This window comes from Lepus europaeus, chromosome 1 (genome assembly GCF_033115175.1).
Source record: "Lepus europaeus isolate LE1 chromosome 1, mLepTim1.pri, whole genome shotgun sequence".
Classification (NCBI taxonomy): domain Eukaryota; kingdom Metazoa; phylum Chordata; class Mammalia; order Lagomorpha; family Leporidae; genus Lepus; species Lepus europaeus.
This window is the reverse complement of record NC_084827.1, coordinates 23,848,973-23,858,959: the sequence shown is the minus strand read 5'-3', so window position 1 is coordinate 23,858,959 and position 9,987 is coordinate 23,848,973. Positions and strand designations below refer to the sequence as shown.

The 9,987-nt window shown below is 37.0% G+C and overlaps 1 protein-coding gene across 11 annotated transcripts in view; it reads right to left on the bottom strand.

Moving 5' to 3' along the window:
• Positions 1 to 2,890: 2,890 nt before the first annotated feature.
• The window catches only part of POT1 (protection of telomeres 1), a 120,461-nt gene continuing 113,364 nt past the window's right edge, over positions 2,891 to 9,987 (bottom strand). For 10 of the 11 annotated variants that reach the window (XM_062204576.1, XM_062204527.1, XM_062204634.1 and 7 more), the window contains 4 exons: positions 8,457 to 8,545; positions 6,638 to 6,729; positions 5,166 to 5,271; positions 2,891 to 3,779 (listed from right to left, as the gene is read on the bottom strand). In XM_062204576.1, coding sequence (XP_062060560.1) covers positions 3,667 to 3,779; positions 5,166 to 5,271; positions 6,638 to 6,729; positions 8,457 to 8,545 — 400 coding nt within the window. In that variant the 3' untranslated portion in view covers positions 2,891 to 3,666. The remainder of the gene's footprint in view (positions 3,780 to 5,165; positions 5,272 to 6,637; positions 6,730 to 8,456; positions 8,546 to 9,987) is intronic. The other variant, XM_062204888.1, reaches the window with a different exon arrangement.

Genomic DNA, 9,987 nt, shown 5'->3' with positions numbered 1-9,987 from the left:
TCTCTCTCACTGTCTAACTCTGCCTGTCAGGAAAAAATATTTTATTTACTTGAATAGGAGAGGGAAGGAGAGAGAACAGTTGTCTCAGCTTTTAAATGGTGACATTTATGGTAAAAAAAAAAAAAAAAAAAAAAAAAAAAAGCTTTTTCCTTGTGTTTTTTAGTCGTCAATTTGATAGGTATTTTTGGAATTAGCTCCAGATGGATGCTGTAGTGTAGTCTCCCTATAGGTGTTTGCACTAAAATCAATGGAAGCATCAGGAAGAGGAATCAGGTGCTTGTTCTAAGTTGGTGTTTATAGGACCTGGTGGTAACCTAATGACTGGGTTGGTGTCAGAGTCTTGGGATTGCCACTTGCCATCTCGGTGGAGACACGCAGGCCCTCTTGATGGCCCATGGTGGCAGGGGTAGAGCTGAAGCCACAGGAGTTCTGGGTCATGGTCCTAGTGGAGTCACACAGGTTGCAGCAGTGACAGTCTTCCATGTGGCAGAGGGAGGGGGATGGTGGGAGAGTGCAGTCCTAAACCCAGGGTAGCAAGCATCCCAACCTGTAGGTTCTTCAGGGCAAGGCCCTGGTGCTCTGCAGACCCACCTGTCACTTTTTTTTTTTTTTTTTAAAGATTTTATTTATTTGAGAAAGTTGAGAGAGAAAGGTCTCCTATATGCTGGTTCACTCCCCAAATTGCCACAATGGCTGGAGCTGGACTGATCCAAAGCCAGGAGCCAAAGACTCTTCCGGGTTTCCCACATGGGTGCAGGGGCCCAAGCATTTTTGTCATCTTCCACTGTTTTCCCAGGCCATAGCAGAGAACTGGATAGGAAGAGGAGCAGCCAGGACTTGAGTGGGCGCCCATATGGGATGCCAGCACTGCAGGCAGAGGCTTAACCCACTATGTGACAGCTCTGGGTCCCACCTGTCACTTCTAATGCAGGGCCCTGCATGGGCTAATCGGTTATGATACTGTGTGTATTTGGGTTCATAAGGCTGTATTTTTTTTTCCCCCCTTGGCTAGTGAAATGGAAGTCTTTGAGGCCCCAAGGGTAAGGGTATGCAGAAGCTTCTGTATTATAAGGCAATGTGATATCGGACAGTCACTCTTCTCAAGATGGTGTCATACTGCTTTAGCCTGTGCTTTGGAGGTCAGGGGAAGATCGGGTGAGTTCCTTCTCGGAATCAAAGCTACCATTCATAGTCCAGGTAACTCCTTTAATGTACTCCATGCCTGGCATGACTGTGCATCCCTCCAATGGCTAGGACTGGTGGCATCTGAAGAGATGGGGCCTGCTAGGGCTCTGCTTGAACTTTCCCTTTGCAATGGGGAATTCTCTTGTCTATAGGACAGGGTCACAGCTGTTAGTATGAAGGATGCAGGTGCACTTTCTGTTACTCTTTCTGGTCTCCTTGTATTACAGGGCTCCTGTGTCTTACTTGCTCAGTTCCACTATTCTCCCTTTGGCATTCATCTCTAAATGCAGCTAGTCATTTATTTTACTTTTTCTGTGTGGGAGAGATGAGCTCTAAGCACCTCTATTTACCATCATCCCAAACTACTTTAATTTATGTAACTTTAAGTCTGATAGATTCTGGTAATATTCAAATAAAAGGTACAGAGGTCAAATCTGGACACAAGGAACTAGCATCTAGCTTAGTGGTAGAGAACCTTTTTTCTGTCAAGGGTCATTTGGATATTTATATTTCTGGACCATACAAAATTATCAACTTAAAAATTAGCCTGCTATAGATTTACTGAATTTCAAGTGCTGCCTGCCTTCGTGGGGCCTTATATGATTTTGTGGACCTTATGCAGCCTGTGGACCAGATATTCCTCACTGATCCAGCCTGTTGATCCAGAAATGTTCTCCCAACTCTGTAAGCTTCTGATTGGCCTAAGTCAGAAATCAACTAGGTGCTACATAATTATTTTTAAAACTGAAAAGTTCCATAGCAAACAACAACAAAAATGACAAAGGAAAAGATTATGAAGATTCACAGGAAGAGCTTTCCTTTGGCACCTTTTGGCCCCTACTCTTTTAGACTGGGTTCTTAACGAAGGCAGAGAAATGTTTATCTGACCTTCGTATCCCTAGCACATCACTGATATTGAAACATAGCATCAGCTGTCTCAAGATAAATAATAAGGGGCTACCTCTTCTTGCAACACTAGCATCCCAAATGGGTGGTGGTTCAAGTCCCAGCTGTTCCACTTCCAATCCAGGTCTCTGCTAATGTGCCTGGGAAAGCAGTGGAAGATGGCCCAAATGCTTGGGCCCCTGTACCCACGTGGGAGACCCAGAAGTAGTTCCAGGCTCTTGGCTTTGGCATAGCCCAGTCCTGGACGTTGCGGCCATTTGGGGAGTGACCCAACAGATAGAAGATCTTTGTCTCTCCTTCTCTAACTCTGCCTTTCAAAAAAATACATTAAAATATTTTTTAGAAAGATAAATAATAAGTCACTGATGGGAGTAACTGGTGGTTGGGTGTGGATATCTGATTATGTCCTTGGGAAATAGACTAGTTTGATCATTATAACTCTAAAGTATATCATTTTGCCAATAAGGTGTTAAACACACTATATCATCTTTTATTTCCAATATATTTCAGATAATTAAAATAGTAATCATTTGCAGAAAATCCTCTGCTACATACTGTTCCACAATTCTGGAGTAGATCACCACAGGCCTCAAAAAGAGAAATTATATGAATTTAAGTAATGACTCTTGCATTTAAAAGCTGTGTGAATTTAAGTCAGCTTATTAAGCCTCCACTTTCTTATCAGGGAAATGGTTCAAATGTACTTCCTGGTGATCCACAGCTCTATATATCTGCTAGCTATATCTCTGATTCTTTCCCTGTGTCACTCATCAGTTCAACAAATAGCAAATAGATAAAATAGCTGAAATGTATGCATTTATTTATTCCTCAATAATACTGACCCAGGCAGATCTATATTTCTCAGTGTTCAATAAATAACATACACAAATCGCATATACAAATTATTTATATTGAAATTGAATACTCATGATTGAAAATTTTACAAACATTGTCAGGTGAAAAGCAGACCATTATATTGAGCTGTACTATCTTATGCTACTGTACAATAGGTATATTTTATTTATGACTATTGTCACAAATATGACTACTTTATTGAAGAGGAATGAAATAACCACTAACAAAGAAAAAATAATCAAGGTACATGATTCAAGTCTGAAGAAACAAACTTGAAATGATTAATATCAGCGCCCAAACAGTGCAATCTACCACTTAAACTGAAAGCAAATCACTCCTGCAGTACACTGGAGCTCATTCAGATAAACACTTTTTAAAGAACAACTTGTTGACAAAGACTCCTCTAATACAACAAAACTAGCAGTCACTATTTACAATGCACCCGCAAAAGCCTGAATGACTTAAGAAAGGATCATTTTCTAACTTAGATCCATGTGGAAATCAGGACAGAAAAAGAAGCCTAGCCAGAGAGATGGATGGCAGAGCAATCAGTGGCTGATACACAAAAACCAATGGGAAAAGCAATTTTTAGTGTATGGTAATAAAATAACTTCTCTAAAAGGACTTTAAAGAGTAAATGAAAAAATATTCATTTATTTAATTTCTCTTTTGTACTGCTGAAAGCCATTATGCTGGGTATTTCGAGCAATGGGAACATTATTAGATAACATCTTCTCCAACTGTGGTGTCAAAAATCTGATAGCAAACTTGCTGCTCTGTCCCATTTGTGACATTATATGACTTGAGGAAGCATTCCAACCATGGATATGCATCTACAAATCAAAATGAAAATGTTACTTAACCATTAAAACTAAACAAGGAGTTCTGAGATAAGTAAGCATAATGCTTGCTTTGAAAACTTTAATTTAGCAGGAAAAAATAAACAATATACTCAGCAAATTTAACATTATGCACTCTTCCAAACACACATTGGATTCATGTTATCGTTTTGCAGCAATTATGGCTAATTTGACTTTCTCAACAGATGAATGATTAAACCAACAGTTTTTCAGAATGTTTGGCAGCAGAAGTAGTAATAGTCCCAATTATTTCCTTTTTGAGTGCTTACTGACCTCTGATTTTCTTTTCTTTTCTTTTTTTTTTTTTATTTACTGGAAACAAGTAGAAGCCAAACTTCAAACTGGCTCTAGCCCTTCCCCCTATCCAGCTAACACTTTGATCAGCGAGCAGCTACTGAGCCCAGGCAATGTTAACAACAACAGATGCCATTTCAACCTTTGATGATCACATTAGATAATTTTTATGACTTCTAGTAAAGCCCCTTATATTTCTTCAAGTTTAAGTCTGAAAGGCATTTAAGATAGTACTCAATACTGGCCCAGGTAAAGTCAGACCAACACTACCCTAAGCTGCTGGTAAAACTGTAGACAGACCCAGTGTTTTGAAAAGCATCTGTCAGTATGTATCAAACGCCCATAAGGTCTTTACTTTCAGAAACTAAAACTGGCAACAAATAAAAGTATACAAGTTAAACTTTGTTATAGATGAAAAAAATGCCTATCCTTTAGAACTGTTATAAAATGCAAAAATTAACCCAGGGGGGAAAAACGCCTGGTTAAATGTAACTTAGATTTATTTTAGCTTGTATAACTGGTAAAATCTACTATTGCTGAAAAAATATTAGAAGAATCAAACTGTCTTATGATTTGGATATTCAAGGTTTTCTTTTGATCTTCAAGTTTTCAAGTTTTAATACAAATAGTAGCAATGGCTGAAGAAGGAAAACTCAGCGTGGCAGGTGTAATTGTAAAATCTGACCTGCTTATGATCTGGTTAATTAATCATATGTCTACAGAAAACAATGATAGATAGCTCTTTGGTTGAGTTGACTCTGGTTTAACACTGAATGTGACAATGTTTCCCATCAAAATTTCAGCCCTTTTAGTACAATTTTAACTGTTATGTACAGTATCAAACATACTTGTGATCAAAACTGCCTCCTCTCTGTTATATTTCAAAATATTAAATTTTTTTTCATGGAGAGAATTATAATTCAGTTTTTTTCCTTGCCACTATCAGCATCAAAAATTTGAACACACAGTAGCCACTCACTACCTTTCAGATTTCTAAATATACAGGTTAGAAACATAGTAGGTGCTATTTCAAAACAGTGAGGTTGTTAAAATGTTATTGCCTACCAATTTTTCTTCCTGGAGGACAAAACATATCCATGATCATTTCCATACTTCTCTGGAAGTCATCATCAGCTAGAATTTCTGATGCTGGAATCTGAAAGAATTTGTCCTTAGATATTGTAATAGAAGGAAAAAGAAAATGTTAATAATCAGACAATTTCACTATCAAAGTTGCAGCATTCATCAACTAAAGTACTGGTATAATTATAAAATCTGATTTATTCCTTTAATCTTAAACAGCTTCAATATACACTCAGTTGAGTTAAATTGCTTTGTCTTAATGATGACTAACAACCAGGTTCATTATTCCCTTTGTGCATAGGGAAATAAGTCAAATGTTAAAAGAATAATTTTACAGCATATTTTCATTTTTTTCTTCCCAGTTGCTAAGTTTCAGGAAGGAAGAGATTTTATTTGCTTTCTTCACTACTTACACCTCTAACAAGTAGATGTACCTGGTACACTGAAGGTACTCATGAATTGAGTAGGGAGGGGAGAGATTCTCCTTTCAACATCATCTTAGAATCTTCTCTTAGGGTAAGATTTAAGTTTTTACTACAGTCATTGGAGAAGTCTGGCTCTTGCTCTTAGCTTATAAGAGGTAATCTCTAACCTCTAAGGATGTCACACCCTGTCTTTGTCAAGGGGCCTTGCGCACTCTGGATAGGCTAACAGTGTGATGGAGTGGCTACTTTAGAGCATGTGGTATCACACTGACCTCAGTCAGAATAAGGAAAGAGGGTGGGAAGTACTACTATGCTCCTAAATCTATATGAAATACATGAAATTCGTTCACCTTATATAAAGTTTTTTAAAAAATTGTTTGGTTTTATTTTGTTTTTGTTTTGCTTAGTGAGCAAACACCTCTTGATGTTAGGCTTGGTTGAGTTTCCGGGGTAGGCAATACTGTAGGTAGACTACTACTCCACAGTAAGAAGACAACCATAAGCTCCATGCCTGGAACTAAGCTAGACTCTGCATCTCACTGGCTGATTTTGACCTATATCTTTTAACTGTAGTAAACTGTAATCATGGGTATAGCAGCTTCCTTTGAGTTCTATCAATCATTCTTGTGAATTAAAACTAAAGAACTTCTGAATACGTAAATAGTGACAGAAATGAGTACTACATCTCTTCCTCACAAAGTAAATTCACTTCCCCAAATATGAAATGCTCACTATTAATTAATAATACCTCTAACATTTTGATCGTAGAGTAGAACTTCTAAATGGTATAGGGAATGACAACCTTCTCAAATCGCTATTCCTCAACTTTTACTATTCAAATATTAAGATTTACAGTGTCAAATATATGTATAAATATATACACACATATACACAATCTAAGTGTTCATATCTTATTTATGCTTTAAATTGCCTTAACTCCTTGAGAAACAAAGTAGGCATGAAGACATCTAATAAAAAAAAAAAAAGAAACTAGTTTAGTTAGAAATATCTTTACTTTCCACTACTTACAGTATCCATGAGATAAGCTTCTAACACTCCTGTTCCATCATCAAGAGTAAATGTCATGACAAACACATACTGGAGGGGTACAATACCCAATACTAGAGAAGGAGAAAAAAATCATACCATATGAGTCTGCTATTCCTTATTATCAAGGTAAAATTAAAATTGGTTCCTGCTATTATATTCCCATAAATTTGTTTACTAAAATGAAGAGATAAAAAAACTTATACATATGACTTTTACTCTCCCAGGCGCCATGGCTCAACAGGCTAATAATCCTCCACCTAGCAGCGCCGGCACCCCGGGGTTCTAGTCCCGGTCGGGGCACCAGATTCTGTCCCGGTTGCCCCTCTTCCAGGCCAGCTCTCTGCTGTGGCCCGGGAGTGCAGTGGAGGATGGCCCAAGTCCTTGGGCCCTGTACCTGCAAGGGAGACCAGGATAAGCACCTGGCTCCTGCCTTTGGATCAGCGCGGTGCGCCGGCCGCGGCGGCCATTGGAGGGTGAACCAACGGCAAAGGAAGACCTTTCTCTGTGTCTCTCATTGTCCACTCTGCCTGTCAAAAAAACAACAAAAAAAAAAACCTAACCTGCCAGTACCCTGGGTTCTAGTCCCGGTAGGGGTGCTGGACTCTGTCCTGGTTGCTCCTCTTCTAGTCCAGGTCTCTGCTGTGGCCCGGGAGTGCAGTGGAGGATGGCCCAAGTGCTTGGGCCCTGCACCCCATGGGAGACCAGGAGAAGCTCCTGGCTTTGGATCAGAGCGGTACACCGGCCGCAGCAGCCATTGGGGGGGGGGTGAACCAATGGAAAAGGAAGACCTTTCTCTCTGTCTCTCTTTCTCACTGTCCACTCTGCCTGTCAAAAAACAAACAAACAAACAAACAAAAAAACCAAAAACCTAACCTGAAGGACCATATGTTAGGGCTTAAATAACAGTGTGGGTTTCCAAAGCTTATGTTAATGGTTAATAGATTAGTGTTAACAATCAATGGACCAAGTGCAGAGACTTGATATAATTACTATAGGCTTAACCTTTGGGTCATGGGGGAGAGCCCTCAGAAGGGCTCCTCTCTACTTCTGTTCTGTCACCCACCACTCTGAGTTGGCCACGCTACTTCTGCAGTCCTAGTTCCAGCTTAGAATGACATACTTTGAGAAGAGCATTGGTAAAGTGGAATTTTACTGAGGAGGAAAAACAACATAGTAAGCAATGTGGACAAGTGAAAAGGGAATTGAGGGGACCTGTTTGAAGAAATAAAGATGAAATGAAGCTTGCCAGATATCTTCACATGTACGAAGTCTGTTTATCTTACAGAAGAGTAAATAGGTGTACTACGAATAGTTCTAGCAGATAGAATCTGGTTCATGTTGAAGCTACAGGTAGAAATATATCACTCCAGTGTTAAGAACTGCCTAAAAATTAAATGAACATGTTGTCTTGTGATGTCATGAGTCTCTATTCACTGAAACAGTTCTAAGCAAAGGCTAATGACTACACTTAAGGATGCAATATAACTGATACTCCCAGTTACTGGGTAAAATGCTGTAATAGCTGTCTCTAAACTCCTTCATCTTGATATACTATGAACTGAGATTTGTTTTTGAGGATCTGTATTTTATAATCAATGACCAACATGAAAATGACTGAATCTTAAATGAATATACAATTAATATAATCAATGCACATGCTTGTGACTTACTAGTATTTTAAACAGTTACTGTACATTTCTGTTGTAGCCTAGATTTATATAAACACAAATATTGAAATATAAATCATGGTGATAACCTTATACAGATAAAATTGCCAAGATATGAAAATTTAGCTAACCTTCTGCCACAGAAGAAGGAATCCAGGATGTTTTATCAAGCAGAGAATTTAGATTTTGTATTGATCTCAAACTAGAACACTGCTTACATCTGAAATAAAAGAAATAACATTTAAAATTATTTAAGTCAGTTATATTTTAGCTAACATTTTAGCTAATATTTTAGCTAATATTTTCACTGTTCAAAATGTAGTTGGGAAATGGGAGGGGTGCGGGTGGGAGGGAAGTTATGGGGGGGGGGGAAGCCACTGTAATCCATAAACTGTACTTTGGAAATTTATATTTACTATATAAAAGTTTTAAAAAAAATTTGGCAAATGAAAAAAAAATAAATAATTGAAAAGATAGTGTACCTCTTATATTGCAATGTATTTGTAACTATAAAAAATAAACTTTATACATAAAAGCACTAAAAATGAATAGTATGGAGAATAAACAGCTCTAAATTGAGAAAAGGGGACTTCGTTCCAGTTTCAAATCATTAATTTGGCTCTTTATTTCTCCAGCTTTTTTATGTTAATAAGGAGAAAAAATTATCTCTAAGAGCTCTGTTATGGCTCCAGGAGGAAAGTCTAATTGGTGATAGCTCATAAGAAAAAATTAGGAATAATTAATATTTTATTATGTACATATCCTATTTAAAACAATTATTAAGCATCATAAACTATAAAGTGTAAATACTTTTAAAACTATACAGTATATTAAAATGGCACATCTTTAGTATAGGTATTTTTGCTTTAGTTATCTACTAACATGTCTTGAATGTAAGTAATTTTATTTTTCATTATACATCATGTTTAAGATATAGTAAAAAATGTACTTGTATTTCAACAAAAATATATAAATTCAAAAGGTACATGCAGATATTTCATTTGCACTCTAGTGAAAATAGAATACACTAACTTCTATCCCCTCAAATCAAGTACAATGCTTCTGAATCAAGGAGATAACTGAATAAAGGAAGAATCCCTTAAAAAATCAACGATATTGATTAGCATTAGACATTGATAAAGCAAGAATACAAATTAAGGGCACTAAAAAAAATTAAACAGAATTTATTACTTCCAAAGTAGTGAGACCAAAAGGAGAAAACTAGGAACAGATTAATAACTTAATACAACAAAAAACTAAAGAAAAAATTCTTGAAGTACATTTTTAAATTATTAAACTCACATTAAAAATAACAAATTTGGCCATAGCTTTTATTTGTAAGTGACATACTAACACAACAATGGTTAAGACTCTGGTTAAGAAGCATAAGCAAAATGAAGAACAAAGTACAGATTTAAGAACCATCAGAAAATAGTAATTATGTCAATGAATACTTTTCTAGAGCAAATTTGTTAATAAAATACAGAAACTTTAAAGATGAGTAACCATAAAAGAATCTAAACCATTACCCTAAAAGCATTAAGTCCAGACAACTTATGAAAAACTTTTCAAGACAGGTAAGATAGATTATTTCTTATTGGAAAGGGTCTACAATAAGAAGTTCATTTTATATCAAGTCTCAGTGTACACATACATACAACT